Genomic DNA, 16053 nt, shown 5'->3' with positions numbered 1-16053 from the left:
TGGGGCTCGAACTCACGACCCTGACATTAAGAGTCACATGCTCTACCAACTGAGTTGGTAGAGCAACAGTCAGTTGCCCCCATTAATCAAAATTTTAACTCATCTGTCTCTCCCTACCTAGCCTGTGGGCCGCCTGAGGGTAGGCATAATTCTTCTGGTTTTTATTACAAGAATTCTTAAATTGAAGTATAACTGACATAAACACTATTAGGTATACAACATAATAGTATTTGTAAATACTATGAAATAAGTCTAGTTAAAACATCTATCACTAGGGCACCTGGGTGGCTCAGATGGTTAAGCGTCTGCCTTCGGCTCAGGTCATAATCCCAGGGTCCTGGGATCGAGTCCCACATAAGGCTCCCTACTCCTGGGGAGCCTGCTTCTCCCTCTGCCTCTCTCTCTCTCTGTCTCTCATGAATAAATAAATAAAATCTTTTTTTTTTTTAAAGATTTTATTTATTTATTGGACAGAGAGAGACAGCGAGAGCAGGAACACAAGCAGGGGGAGTGGGAGAGGGAGAAGCAGGCTTCCCGCTGAGCAGGGAGCCCGATGTGGGACTCGATCCCAGGACCCTGGGATCATGACCTGAGCCGAAGGCAGACGCTTAACGACTGAGCCACCCAGGCGCCCAATAAATAAAATCTTAAAAAAAAAAAAAAAAAAATGGGTGCCTGGGTGGCTCAGATGGTTAAGCGTCTGCCTTTGGCTCAGGTTATGATCCCAGAGTCCTCGGATCGAGTCCCGCATCGGGCTCCCTGCTCCTTGGGAGACTGCTTCTCCCTCTGCCTCTCTCTTGCTCTCTCTCTCTGTGTCTCTCATGAATAAATAAATAAAATCTTTAAAAAAAAAAAAAACATCTATCACTATACATAATTACAAAAGGTTTTTATTCTTGTGCTGAGGACTTCAAAGATCTACTCTCTTAGCCATCTTCAAGTATGTAATACTATGGTATGATTAACAATAGCGACCATTCTGTACAGTGAATTATATTTCAATAAAGCTGTTAAAATATTTAATAACTCCAAATATTAACCACAAATTTTAATCTGATCACCTCAGAACACTTACCTCATTCTTCCCATTTTTGTTATTGTTGCCTTGTGAAATCATTTTTTCTAGGACAGCAAGAAGATGCAAAGCTTTCTCAGCTTGATAGGTTAATATATATAGGTCTACAAGCAAAAAACACACTGCTTGGGCAAATTTTTCTTCTGGGGGAAAAAAAACAGGAAAAGAAAAGTTATAATCCAAAGTGAAGCGAACATTTCAGACCACTCCTCCCCAAAAAGTTCTAAAGAGCAAAGACTCAGTCTTATTATTTAAATGACTGTTCATCACCTAGAGCCATGAATGGAACAACGTGCAATACCAACAATGCTATTCTCTTCTGCATCTCAACGCCTCTCATTGCAGGGTTCCTAGTGACAGATCCTCCTTTGACAAAATATCCACCAAACACCAACACATGAAATGAGGAATATTACTTTAGGAAGAAGGAAACCTCAATTCCAGTACTCGCTTAGCTACTTACTAGATATGTGGCCTCTACACATCACTGAGCTAATTTTTAGACCTCAGCTGGCCAACCTGTAAAATGGGGAGAATACTTCACCTGCCTGAAGGCAGGGGGGTGAGCCAGGTGATCTTTTGAGGTTCCTTCCAACTCTAAGAAGGACTTCAAAGGAAGAAGAGCCCAAAAAGAAAGGAAGGGTAACCTGGTATATCGTTTTCTTTTCCTTTCAGAAGAAAAAAGGAAAAATAAGGTCTAAAAAAGAATGCTAAAATCAAGAACAGAAATTTCAAAAGCCCTTAAGAGAGCCTCCTAACAAGTCTTCCTGATTCCATTCTTGCTTTTACACAGCAGCCAGAGTGGATTCCATTTAAAGCTAAAATCAAGGTGGTTGATGCGCAAAGGTCACCCACCACTCTTAAAACAGTTAAGTCCTCACCTAGGCCACAGGACTTCACCTATTCTGCCCCTTACTACTTACAACTTCATTTGCTTCTGTTTCCCCCACCTAGTTCCTGTCACAACGACTTCTGCTGTTCCTCTCACTAAACTCAAGCTCACTACAGGTTCTTCACATATACTATCATCTCTGGCTGGAATGCCTTCCTCCTCAAGAGCCATGTGGCTCACCTCTTAAATTCACTCAGGTCTCTCTTCAAATACTGTCTTATCCCAGGCCTTCCTTGACTGCCTTATCTAAAAATAAGGTTCCCAATCCATCTCTATCCTCTTACCCAATTTTAGCTTTTCTTCATGGCATTCAGCTACCTCACAAAATATATATTTATTGTGTTGTTCTCTCTCCCATTAGAATATAAGCATAATGAGGGTAAAGACTTTATTTCATTCACTGCATTATCTTCACATCCCAGAACATTTTTTTTTAAAGATTTATTTATTTATTTGACAGAGAGAGAGAGAGCAAGAGCAGGAACACAAGCAGGAGTGAGAGGAGAAGCAGGCTTCCCGCCGAACAGGGACCCTGATGTGGGACTCGATCCCAGGACCCCGGGACCATGGCCTGAGCCGAAGGCAGCCACCTAACGACTGAGCCACCCAGGCGCCCTTTCCCAGGACAGTTTTGGTCCACAGTATATGCTCAATAAATACACGTTGCAGAAGAACCTAGTAGTGATATTTTTATTTTTTTCTAAAGATTTATTTATTTTAGAGAGAGTGAGGGCAAGTGTGCACAAGCTGGGACAACAGGGCAGAGGGAGAGGAAGGGAAGAGAATCCACAAGCAGACTCCCTAGTGAGCATGGAGTCTGACGCAGGGCTAAATTGCAGGACCCTGAGATCATGACCTGAGCTGAAACCAAGGGTTGGACATTCAGTCAACTGAGCTACCCAGGCATCCCTCAAATAGTAACGTTTTTTAAAAATAACAATAATGGGGGTGCCTGGCTGGCTCAGTTGGAAGAGCATGTGACTCCTGATCTTGGGGTTCTAAGTTTGAACCCCATGTTGGGTGTAGAGATTACTTATAAATTAAAAGAACAATAATAATTTTCAAAGAAGAAAAAAAATTTGAATTCTACCTAGTTGGTTGTTATATTCCATACTCAGCCACAGTATGGATTAACAGGATTTCATGAACTGTTTCAGAAATTCTAAAAACCAGCTTTTTACAAAGGGGCACCTGGCTGGCTCAGTTGGTAGAGCATGTGACTTTTGATAAGTTCAAGCCCCACTTAGGTGTAGAGATTACTTAACAAAAAACAAACAACCCTCCCCGCTTCATAGAAAAACACATCTGTGTCATCCTAGAAGTATAATTCTGGTTTCCAGCTTTATAAAGAAAGGTCACAATTTACCCCATCTTCACCAGTGGTGTTTCTCCTGCCCAATCTACCCAGCTACCATGCCCTCAGCACAGAAGAGGAGCACCTTGAAAATGCCCCCCTGGATCCTCAGCAAGCAGCTGTTAACAGTTGGCAGCAAAAGGGGACCCTGTCATTCTTCCCAAAGCCCCACAGAGGAACCATCACACTCCACCTCTTGTCCTGTGGGGACCACATCAGCAATCAGGCATTTATAAATCAGGAATCGGCATCAGTGTTTTGAATTTAAAGGAGAGTAACATAGAGAAAAAGACAAAAATGTGAATCACAACTGAAATCTGACTGCCTGTGGGCTGGAAACAAACAGCCCTCTTTAACAACCATTTCCTGAGTCTGCCTTTGCTGCTTTATTTGCTCCCTCTTTGTTCCTCTGCCCTCACCTTTCTTACTATACTTATTCAAGGCTAGTAACTGTAAGATAAGTAACTTAAGATACCAAAAAAGCTAGCATAGTCTGTACTATCTATTCTTTGATTACCCACAAAAACATCAGTGAGGCAATGGACAAAATACTTCACTGTCCCTTAACATCCCCGAACACTCCTTAACACACTGCTCAAGTACGAATGGATTGGGTACACTAGGCGGTATTTAAAGAGCAGAGAAAAAACAAAAATCACTAAGTCTTTCCAATCAGAAACATCATTTCTAACAATCATATTTAAAAACTGAGGGGTGGGCAGGGGCGCCTGGGTGGCTCAGTCAGTTAGGTGTCTGCCTTCAGCTCAGGTCAGGATCCTGGGGTCTTGGGATCGAGCCCCATATCAGGCTCCCTGCTCAATGGAGAGCCTGCTTCTCCCTCTGCCTCTGCTGCTCCCCCTGCTCGTGTTCTCTCTCTTGCTCATTCTCTCTCTCAAATGAGCAGATGAGATTTAAAAAAAAAAAAAAAACATTGAGGAGTGGGGGGGGAAATGCTAAAAGAAAACTTGGGTTCATCTAAAAATGTCATTTTTATCTTTTCTAGCTATTAAGAAAACCTACACAGCTTTTTTTCTTTCTTTAAATACTAATAGGCAACTCCCTGATTTAGGTTAACTAGGTAAAAGTACCAGAGGCCACTGCAAATATGAGAATTTTTTTTTTTTTTTTAGAATGGGGAGGGGCAGAGGGAGAGGGACAGAGAGAATCCCAAACAGGCTCTAAACCCAGTGCATAGCCCGATGGGGGGCTCGATCTCACAACCCTGAGATCAAGGGTCACTTAATTCACTGAGCCACCCAAGTCCCCTGATGACAGGGAGAATTTTGACAGAACATACCAAAAGGTTCTATGAACTGGTAAAGTTTTTCACCAACTGCTATCGCTTCTGTGTACTGCCGCAGATGATAAAGAATGACTGCCTGATTGTAATACAACATGCTGTTCTCAACATCATCTAATCCATCCATTTCTTCAACAGCCGAATGGACCTATGAAACAATCAACAAAGATCGTTGTTGTTCTCACAACAGTAAGAAAATAAAGAGCAAAAGTGAAAGAATCTATATGAACAAACAGAAACACAGGCCAACATTTCTTACTCTGAATTTTTCCACATTTTCAACAGGACCTCTAGATTTTAATTATTCTCATATATTCAAAATTATTTTATTCATAATAAAATTTCATTAAGTAAAACATTTTCATGGACTTTATGTAGTACTTAGCACAAAGCAAGGCAAGTCTCTTCCTTGCCACTGTGAAGATATCATCAATGTCTTAACTGCCAACATGGCTTCCGAGATGGTTCCCTACTTTCTAGCCTCCCTGGCAGTGGGAAAAACTCAAAAGACCTTTCCCATATGCACTATGTTTTATACACACACACATACACATACGTATAAATGACCTTGATTTCATTTTGTAAAAACTAAAGTAAAATTTAAACATTAATAAACAATAGCTAACTACTTAATTATGTGTCAGGTCCACTATGTTAAACCTTTTATAGAGAATACGTCATTTAATCCTCACAATACCTCCAGGACATAGATATTATCATTTCCGTTTTATAAATAGGAGACCAGCACAAAAAAATTAATTATCTTGCCCAAGGCTTTATAACTAGGGAGTATATTTTCTGATATTCCTCTTAATTTCAGGTTTTGTTCATATAACTAAGTTATTTAAAGTAATAAACAAAAATAGGCTTTTAATGGCTTTGCTAAAACACTAACACTTACATCTGATACCAGATAAAAAAATCGCTTTGCATTTTAAAGCTAATGACTACCTGCATATCCCCTCCCTAAACTGTAGCAATAGGCTTGCAAACTTTAATCGTTTTGCAAACATTCTGTAATTTCATTTAACATACAAAACTGGAAATCTATCTGGATTAAAACTAATTTTTCTTTGCCACTATTAAGATTGGAATAAATTATTTTTTTTAAGGATTTGAGAGAGAGAAGAGTGCATGGGGAGGAGGGAGAGAGGGAGGGAGAGTCCTAAGAAGACACTGCACTGAGCTTGGAGCCCTACATGGGGCTCAATCTCATGACCCTGAAACCACAACCTGAGCCAAAACCAAAAGTCGGACTCCCAACCAACTATGGCACCCAGGTGCCTCTAAAGATTGGCACAAATTATTGAGCAATGGTAAATAATTAATTCTAAGACTGACACTTCCCTATATTAAGCAGTGGGACTTTGATATACATGATGAATTTAACCTTGGTTTGGCTGATGGCAAGGAAGCAGAAGGTTCATGACACAGAGTAATTTGTAATCAGACACCTGAGACTTCAGTCATCCACATGGTGAGCTTGACAGGGCGGTTCAAATGTTAACAACTGGTCCTCTCTGATCACAAGCACTTGCATCTCTGTTGAGTTTGCAGGTTCTGTATAATCTTCACTTACCAAGTCATAGTCTTTCTAGTGACTAAGAAAAATAGTACTTCTTGGTAGTAATATAATGAACAGAGAATGAGCTAAGAAAGGGTTAATTCTTAGCCAGAAAAGGGGGTTTTGGACAAATTAAGGAATTTTGGATTCAAAAATGGTTGAACATTCACCTATACAAAATAGCCAAAGTAGGCAAATAAATAGACAAAGCAAATTACTAGCTGCTGGGCGCTGGGAGTTTGCTGTCAAATGGCAGGGACTGCTATGGGTTTGTTTTTAACACTTGGTTTTTTTTTTTAAGATTTTATTTAAGTAGGGACACCTGGGCGGCTCAGTCGGTTAGGCATCTGCCTTCAGCTCAGGTCGTAATCCCAAGGCCCTGGAATCGAGTCCCACATTAGGCTCCTTGCTCAGCAGGGAGCCTGCTTCTCTCTGCTTGCCATTCCCCCTGCTGGTGTGTGCGTGTGAGTGCTCTCTTGCTCTCTCTCTCTCTAGCAAATGAAGAATATAAATAAATTCTTTCTTCTTAAAAAAAAAAAACAAAACAAAGCAAAAATGGTTGAACATGACATAAATAACAGCAACATCTTCTAGGACTTACCAAAAACATCTAGTAATTGCCCCAGCCAGAACAAAAACTACTCATTAAATGAGATAAAACATTAATAAAGGTGAAATAGGTTGTAAAGATATGTAACTATGCCGAGGACAGAAGACTCTGAATGGAAGTGTGATTTAGATAAAGCTAGGAGACACAGGTACAAACACTTCTAGGAAATGCAAGAGAGTTGGATGGCATGAGCGGGATTATTGAGCCAGCCTTATCAAGAATAAAAGCAAAAAAAAAAAAAAAAGAATTAGGACTAGCGAAAGGATTTCAAAAAGCAGTTTTCTTGGCTTAATAGGAAGTTTGCAGGAGTCTCTTACTCTAAAAAAGGGTTTTAAGGATGAACTTGTGCTCAAAGACCAAATAAATATTCCCTGGAAGAAACAGTCTATGGGGTCATAGGACATGTGTACTAGATATCCACAAACATCATCTTTCCTTTGATTCTGGAGCTCCAGATAAAGTCACAGTTACTAAGACTAGAGAAATAAAGAAATGTGATATATAAATTTGTGAAGACTGGGGTAGCTATGAAAACAGGCTCAAAAGTCAGATGGTCTGGGGGTGCCTGGAAAGCTCAGTCTGTAGAGCATGTAACTCTTGATCTTGGGGTTATGAGTTCAAACCCCACATGTAGAGTTTACTTAAAAAAAACCAAAAAACAAAAAACAACAACTCAGACGGTCTGGTTCAAATCTTGCTACTCCCCTTCCTGGCTATATAAATTAAAATTATTAGGCTCCCTAAATCCCAGTTGTACAACTGAGATAACAAGTACCTATCTTAAGGGTTGAATGTGAGGATTATATGAGATAAAACATAAAAAGCATTTAATGTGGAATTTGGAATCACATAAGCATTTAATAAACGATGGCTATTATTCTCATTTTCTTTTTTTTTTTTTTATAAGTAATCTCTACACCCAAGGTGGGGCTTGAACTCATGACCCCGAGATCCAAGAACTGCATGCTCCATGGATGGAACTCGGGGGTATTATGCTAAGTGAAATAAGTCAATCAGAGAATGACAATTATCATATGATCTCACTGATATGTGGAATTTGAGAAACAAGGCAGAGGATCATAGGGGAAGACAGGAAAAAATGAAACAAGATGAAACTGGAGAGAGACACAAACCATAAGAGACTCTTAATCTCAGGAAACAAATGGAGGGTTGCTGGAGCAGAGGGGGGTAGGGGTTGGGGGGCTGGGTGATGGACACTGGGGAGGGTATGTGCTATGGCGAGCACTGTGTATTGTGTAAGACTGATGAATCACAGACCTGTACCCCTGAAACAAATACATTATATGTTAATAATAAAAAAAAATTGCATGCTCTACCAACTGAGCCAGGCAGGCACCCCTATTATTCTCATTTTCATTGAGGAACTATAATAGGGTTGAAAAATCACTCCTGTAAAGAATTAGGAAGAGCGTGAGCAGGTTACTTATTTCTAACAATACCACGTTTAGGGTGATACTGTAAAGTAGCTTTGCTCCTATAAAAAATTATGAAGACCGTGAAGGGGTCACTTATTTCTTTCTTTTAAGGTTGAAGTGGTTTTTTTGTTTTGTTTTGTTTTTAGAAATTTTATTTATTTGAGAGAGAGAGAGAGAGAGAGTGAGCACATGAGAGGGGGGAGGGTCAGAGGGAGAAGCAGTCTCCCTGCTGAGCAGGGAGCCCGATGCGGGACTCGATCCAGGGACTCCAGGACCATGACCCGAGCCGAAGGCAGTCGCTTAACCAACTGAGCCACCCAGGCGCCCTGGGGGTCACTTATTTCTAACTATATCACATATTAGGGTGATATTCTACTGTATAGTGGTATTCATGAACAAGGACAGGAGCTCAAAAAGGTCTTAAGACCTTCTACAGCACAAAGCAGTAATCAGAAGCACAGACCCTAAAGTCAAACAGGACTGGGTTGACGGAGCTCTTTTCATTTAAGAGCTTTGTGTCTTTGGACAATTTATACAAGCTATCTGTACCTCAGCTTTCCCATCTGTAAAATGAGAAAAATTATAGTAGCTGTTTCATAGGACTACTGGGAAGAATAAGTGACATGCTGCATACAAGGTTCTCAGCAGGGCCTTGTTCCATAATGCAATAAATGTCTGCTATCTGATACTATCATCATCCTCATCATCAGCCCTTTTGACTATCAAAGCTCTAACTCTGTGATGTGAGAAATGTTGCTGGTATGATCAATGACCAAGACAAGCCCCAAACCATTTATGAATCAGAATATCTTCTACTGAATCAATTAATCATGTCCTGATCCAAAGTGCTAAAACAATTTGACATTATTATAATCAGATCTTTGCAGTTATAAAAAAAGATAATCTCAGCGGTTAAGCTTTTTCATATATTTCCACTTTAATTTTTTCTCAACACTCCAAAGCTCATTCAAATTTGGTATATTAATCTATTCTGTTCAATTTAAAAATACAATAGAAAATAAAATTATACAACATACCTTCCATTCCCTGGAATAATAATTTTATAAAATTAATGCAAGTATTTTAGATACATTAGAAATTGTGCTATCAATACCAGACATGTCCTATTAATTTTCCTTAAGTATTTCTATTGCACAATTGAGAGAATACCACAGTATTTTTACAGCTAAATTCATTTGCGTATCACCTGATTCTTCAGCTGGTTAAGTGTCTGTCTCAAACTATCTGTTGTCATTTGGTTGTTTTTAAAAAACTCAGTCACTGCTATATTCAAAATTATTTTATAATCATCTTTGTTTACTTCTTGTAGGCAAGCAAGGTGTTGTAGACAGGCATCATAATTTCCAGCCTAAGACAAAAAAACAGACAAAATTATGTATCAGCTTTAAAACCATACATTCATTTCCAAATATATTTCACTCTTCATTGAAAAACTCTTTAAAGGGGTGCCTGGGTGGCTCAGTCGGTTAAGTGTTTGCTTTTGGCTCAGGTCATGATCCCAGGGTGCTGGGATTGAGCCCCACATCAGGCTCCCCTGCTTCTCCCTCTGCCTGCCGCTCCCCCTGCTTGTGCTCTCTCTCTAGCTGACAAATAAAGACTTAAAAAAAAAAAATTTTAAAAAGACCTACAACAAAAAAGGAAAGAAAAATAAAAGGACCTACAATTCCCCTAAATATACTAATTAAAGTGACTAGATGAAGCAATATTCATATCAATTAAGAAACTGGGATATGTCAATTATATCTCAATAAAGCCGGAAAAAAATTGTAGATATTTCCTAAGACTCAAACTCTAACACCAATACTTGTATAAGACACATACATAGACACATAGGTATACCATACATCTCTATATATGTATAAAACAACATGCTATATACACACAAATATATATGTATATAGTTGTCTATTGCTAGTAGGACATAGTAGCTGAGACTGGCCAAGAAAGGTAATATGATTAATTATTCTAATTTTTAATTTCCAGTAAATACACTTGGAATATCCAAGTATCAAATTCTTCTGCTTACATGTAACTTGACAATCAAACAAGGTTTCTTTTCATATTGTTTAATGTCAAAGAAGTTAAAGTTTTGACAAGAAACCTTTGGAATTCCATTTTAAAGCATATTCAAGAAAAAGAATTGAATAAAGCAGTGAATTGAAGAGTGACCCACATATTTACAAATCTAAGTTTTAAAGACTTTTTTTTTTTAAGATTTTATTTATTTACTTGACAGAGAGAGACACAGCGAGAGAGGGAACACAAGCAGGGGGAGTGGGAGAGGGAGAAGCAGGCTTCCTGCCAAGCAGGGAACATAATGTGGGGCTCGATCCCAGGACCCTGGGATCATGACCTAAGCCAAAGGCACATGCTGAACCAACCAAGCGACCCTAAGTTCTAAAGACTTAAAAACAACACTGTAAGAGTTAAAACATGTTTATGAAAACACAAAAACTTGGTAATGGCTCAAATTACTCCCATTCCTTTCACCATATTTAAACTCTAATTTTTTTAAATATTAAAACTAAACCTACTCACTAAACTTAATTCTTGAATTATTACAGAACAAAAATTGTAAGTTTAAAAATTCATTGTGGAAAGATTCGTATTAGACAGATTCTAAAAATGGGAGACAAAAGAAAAAAACCACTGCTTACCGTGAAAGCTTGGAAAGCGCTGGTGGACAACTCCTTCTCTTGATCAGTAATCCCAGAGGACTGACTTGTCCCTTCATGCTTCTCTGCTCCCTGATCTGCAAGCACAAAAGTTTTACGGTTGTTTAGAAATAAAGTTGTACAGTGAACGTGCCCTAGTTTTCTTCTGTCTTCTTCCTAATGAAGGTGCCACAGTTAGGGCTTTCTCAACAACAATGGCATATTAGTGTTATAAGTGAGTTAGAAGCCACTCCACCAAAAACTTAAAGAAATGTTTCCCTTAGCCATGGTCAAGCACAATGAAAACCCACCATCACTTATGTAAAGATTACAGCTCTGTCCATCCTGGGCTGAGAATGTTGTGTTCACTTAAAAACATGAGATCTGCCCCCCAGCAATATATCAAAGTCCTACATATTCAAGAAATTATGCCAGACTCTGGAGACAAAAGGAGATTATAAATATATATATAATACCTTCAAAAAGTTTATAACCCAGTTGGAATATAGTAACATTTAACAATTAGAAAACTACTCTGAGGGCGCCTGGGTGGCTCAGTTGGTTGGGTGGCTGCCTTTGGCTCAGGTCATAATCCCAGAATCCCGGGATCGAGTCCCACATTGGGCTCCCTGCTCAGTGGGGAGTCTGCTTCTCCCTCTGACGCTACCCCCCTTTTGTGTTTTCTCTCTCTCTCAAATAAAATCTTAAAAAAAAAAAGAAAACTACTTTGATAAGAACTCATACTTAATTTCCAGGCCAAGGGGCACCTGGGTGGCTCAATCGTTAAGCATCTGCCTTCAGCTCAGGTCATGATCTCAGGATCCTGGGATGGAGCCCTCCATCGGGCTCCCTGCTCAACGGGAAGCCTGCTTCTCCCACTCCCACTCCCCCTGCTTGTGTTCCCTCTCTCACTGTGTCTCTCCTTGCCAAATAAATAAAATCTTTAAACAAAACAAAAAATTTCCAGGCCAAGAATACTTTCATAGGCTTAGAAATCCAAAAGCCAGGATTAACACATTTAAAAAGCTTCCTTAACATGATTATACCTTTTAAGATTAATGATTCCTGCCCCACAACTCAGTATTTCAAAATTAGATTTTTTTTAAAAGATTTATTTGACAGAGAGAGACACAGAGAGAGAGGGAACACAAGCAGGGGAAGTGAGAGAGGAAGAAACAGGCTTCCCGTGGAGCATGGAGCCAGATGTGGGGCTCAATCCCAGGACCCTGGGATCATGACCTGAGCCGAAGGCAGACGCTTAACGCCTGAGCCACCCAGGTGCCCCGATATTTTTTATTTAAAAACCAAATTCCAAAGTAAACAAAAATCTCTGCTAAATAAAGTCTAAAACTACTCAAGTTCAACACTTTTAACTGTCCTGACAAATGCTTCAAAAAAAAAAAATACTTTTTCTGGGGTGCCTGGGTGGCTCAGTCAGTTGAGTGTCTCACTCTTGGGTTTTGACTCAGGTCATGAACGCTGGGTGGTGAGACTGAACCCTTCATCCGGCTCTGGATTCAGGGGGGAGTCTGCAGGAGAGTCTCTCCCTTCTCTCAAAATAAATAAATAAATCTTTTTAAAAAATTGTGTATGCAGGGGCGCCTAGGTGGCTCAGTTGTTAAGCATCTGCCTTCAGCTCAGGTCATGATCCCAGGGTCCTGGGATCGAGCCTGCATCAGGCTCTCCACTCGGCGGAAAGCCTGCTTCTCCCTCTCCCACTCCCCCTGCTTATGTTCCCTCTCTCGCTGTGTCTCTCTCTGTCAAATAAATAAATAAAATCTTTTAAAAAAAATTGTATTTGCCAGAAAGCGAGCAAGCGAGCGCACATGCACAAGCAGGGGGAGCAGCAGACAAAGGGAGAAGCAGGCTTCCCGCTGGGCAAGGAACCCCATGAGGGGACTCAATCCCAGGACCCTGAGTCAAAGACAGACGCTCAACCGACTGAGCCACCCAGGCATCCCAAAATAATATTTTTTCTTTCATGAAAGAAGAAGCATCATTGATCCCAACATTTGTGAGCACAATTGCAGTCAAATGATACCATCTCTTCTTGTTCACAAGAGATCTTTCTGGACTAAGCCTCATTTATATACTGTGGTAGATGATTTTTTGGGAGAGGGGCTGGCAGAAATCTTTCTTATCCTTGGGATTTGGGGCCTTGATGTCAGATAACTGACAGGAACCTAAACCATAATATCACACTCTGGAGACAACATCATGCTTATCCAGTTTTCACAAACTTTTAAGTTTCCTCGGTAAAATTACATAGCAGAAGCCACAAAACATAGTTTCCAGTCAACACTAAGAAACATACCTGAGCTTTTAATTATTTATTTAAAGGAAAGGAGACAATAAAGTTATAAAAGTTAGTAAGAATAAAAGGTAACCACATCTACAGAGCTCATAAAAATGTAGCATCTAGTGTATCAAGGGACCGTAAAAAATGTTAAATCCTTTAAATCTTTCAGCCCTTTTCACATTTATTCAATGCCGCCATCATCATCATTATAAAGACTTCGGGAATAGGAATGCAGGGAGGGGAGGAAGGCACCCTGAGAAGGTATAGCCAGCTATAATGCTATGGATTATTTTAGTTTCATTTAATCTCAAATTAATCATGACATTTCTTGCTTTTTCCTGGGGTACTAAACTCAAAATACAAGTTGTACTTAATCAAGATCAGTCTTTAGAAACAGTCCTCTACAATTTACCAATATTTCCCACTGAGAAAACTTTCTTTTGGGACTCCTCGATGGCTCAGTCGGTTAAGCAGCTGCCTTCGGCTCAGGTCATGATCCCAGGACCCTAGGATTGAGTCCCTCATCAGGCTCCTTGCTCAGCAGGAAGTGTGCTTCTTCTGCCCTGCTCTGCCTGCCACTCCCCCTGCTTGTGCTCTCTCTCTCTGACAAATAAATAAAATCTTGAAAGCAAGCAAGCAAGCTAGCTTTCTTTTGATTTTTTTGGATCTTTTTTTCCTCCAACTTCCTCCCCCAACTTTCAATTTTGAAAATTTTCATACCCACAGAAAAGCTGAAAGAATATACAATGAAAATGAACACCCAGGAGCACCTGGTGGGGCAGTCGGTTGAGCATCCAACTCTTGGTTTTGGCTCAGAATGTGATCTCAGGGTCATGAGACTGAGCCCATCAGGCACCGCACTATATGTAGAGTCTGCTTAAAGTTCTTTCTCTCTCTCTCCCTCTGCCCCTCCTGCTCATGTTCTTTCTCTCAAATAAATAAATCTTAAAAAAAATAAAAAAGAAATACAATGAACACCCATACTGTCTTCACCTAGATTCAGTTTTTTACATTAAGCTTTTTATTCTAAGATACTTGCTAATTCATATGCAGCTCTAAAATAATATTGAGGGGCACCTGGGTGGCTCAGTCAGTTGAGCATCCCACTCTTGATTTTGGCTCAGGTCATGATCTCAGGGGTTGTGAGATTGAGCCCCACGCCGGTCTGGCCCCGTGCTTAGTGGGGAAGTCTGCTTCTCTCCCTCTGCCCCTCCCCCTGCACATGAACGTGCATTCTTTTTCTCTCTAAAATAAATAAGTCTTAAAAAAAAATTGAGAGATTCTTTGTATCCTTTACCCAGTTTCCCCCAATAGTAACATCCTGCAAAACCATACTAGGGTATCACAACCAGGATGCTAACAATGTTATGGCCAAGAAACACAAATTTTCATCAACAGAAGTATCCTATTTTTTTTTTAAAGATTTTATTTATGTGACAGAGAGAGAGGGAGGGAGAGACCACAAGCAGGGGGAGGGGCAGAAGCAGGCTTCTTACTGAGCAGGGAGTCCGACGTGGAGCTCGATCCCAGGACCCCGGGATCATGACCTGAGCCGAAGGCAGACGCTTAACTGACTGAGCCACTCAGGCGCCCCTAGTATACTTCCAATTATACTTCATAGCCACACTCACTTCCTCTCTGCCTCCCTACCCCTGGCAACCACTGATAGGTTGCTCTCCGTTTCAACAACTGTCATTTCGAGAACATTAGTTATATAAATGGAGATTCATAATTTTTAACATTTTGCCACATTTGCTTTCTCATTATTCACGTATTTCTTTCATTGAATCATTTGAAAGTAATATGACATTTAACTCCCCTACTTCAGCATGTCTCTATGATTTAAAACATTCTCCTACATAACCAAAATAAAATAATCACACTAAGAAAGGTAATAATAATTCAATAGTATCATCTAACAAATAGTCCACTAATTTCATTCAAATTTCCATGATGGTTCTAAGACATGTCTTTTTTTTTTTTTTAAGATTTTATTTATTTATTTTGACAAAGACAGACACAATGAGAGAGGGAACACAAGCAGGGGGAGTGGGAGAGGGAGAAGCAGGCTCTCCGCTGAGCAGGGAGCCCGATGCGGGGCTTGATCCCAGGACCCTGGGATAATGACCTGAGCCGAAGGCAGATGCTCAACGACTGAGCCACCCAAGCGCCCCAGTTCTAAGACATGTCTTATAACTTTATTTTTCCTTCCCAATCCAAGGACCAATCAAGGCTCACACATTTCCTCAGTTAAATAGCTTTTGTTTATTTTAGTCCAGAACACTGCCTTACCATTTTTTGCTTATCAAGCCACTGTTTTTTCCCTAAAGATTTTATTTATTATTTATTTGAGACAGAGAGAGTACAAGCAGGGGGAGCAGCAGGCAGAGGGAGAAGCAGAGGAAGCAGGTTCCCCACTGAGCAGGGAGCACAATGCGGGGCTGATCCCAGGACCCCGGGATCATGACCTGAGCCGAAGGCAGACGCTCAACCAATTGATTGAGCCTCCCAGGCGCCCCTAGCTTAGACTCTTTAAAATAATTATTGAGGGAGCCTGGGTGGCTCAGTTGGTTGAGCGACTGCCTTCGGCTCTGGTCATGATCCTGGAGTCCCGGGATCGAGTCCCACATCGGGCTCCCTGCTCAGCGGGGAGTCTGCTTCTCTCTCTGACCCTCTTCCCTCTCGTGCTATCTCTCATTCTCTCTCTCTCTCTCAAATAAATAAAATCTTTAAAAAATAAAATCAAATAATTATTGACTTGGGGCACCTGGGTGGCTCAGTCGGTTGAACATCTATCTGCCTTCGGCTCAGGTCATGATCCCAGCTGGGGTGCTGGGATCGAGCCCCG

At 40.4% G+C, this 16053-nt stretch overlaps 1 protein-coding gene across 5 annotated transcripts in view; it reads right to left on the bottom strand.

The window, feature by feature from the left end:
• Positions 1-16053, bottom strand: part of CNOT10 (CCR4-NOT transcription complex subunit 10) — a 77637-nt gene that overhangs the window by 46535 nt on the left and 15049 nt on the right. For all 5 annotated transcript variants that reach the window (XM_028107143.2, XM_028107139.2, XM_028107141.2 and 2 more), the window contains exons 2-5: positions 10910-11004; positions 9439-9600; positions 4619-4769; positions 1076-1218 (exon numbers count right to left, since the gene is read on the bottom strand). In XM_028107143.2, the coding sequence (XP_027962944.1) occupies positions 1076-1218; positions 4619-4769; positions 9439-9600; positions 10910-11004 (551 nt within the window). The remainder of the gene's footprint in view (positions 1-1075; positions 1219-4618; positions 4770-9438; positions 9601-10909; positions 11005-16053) is intronic.

The sequence above is a fragment of the Eumetopias jubatus genome, unplaced genomic scaffold, assembly GCF_037043125.1.
Source record: "Eumetopias jubatus isolate StellerSeaLion01/CBP00866 unplaced genomic scaffold, mEumJub1_p1.0 scaffold_1, whole genome shotgun sequence".
In the NCBI taxonomy this organism is placed as follows: domain Eukaryota; kingdom Metazoa; phylum Chordata; class Mammalia; order Carnivora; family Otariidae; genus Eumetopias; species Eumetopias jubatus.
Note: the sequence above shows the minus strand (reverse complement) of the source record. Positions and strands in the feature narration are given on the sequence as shown.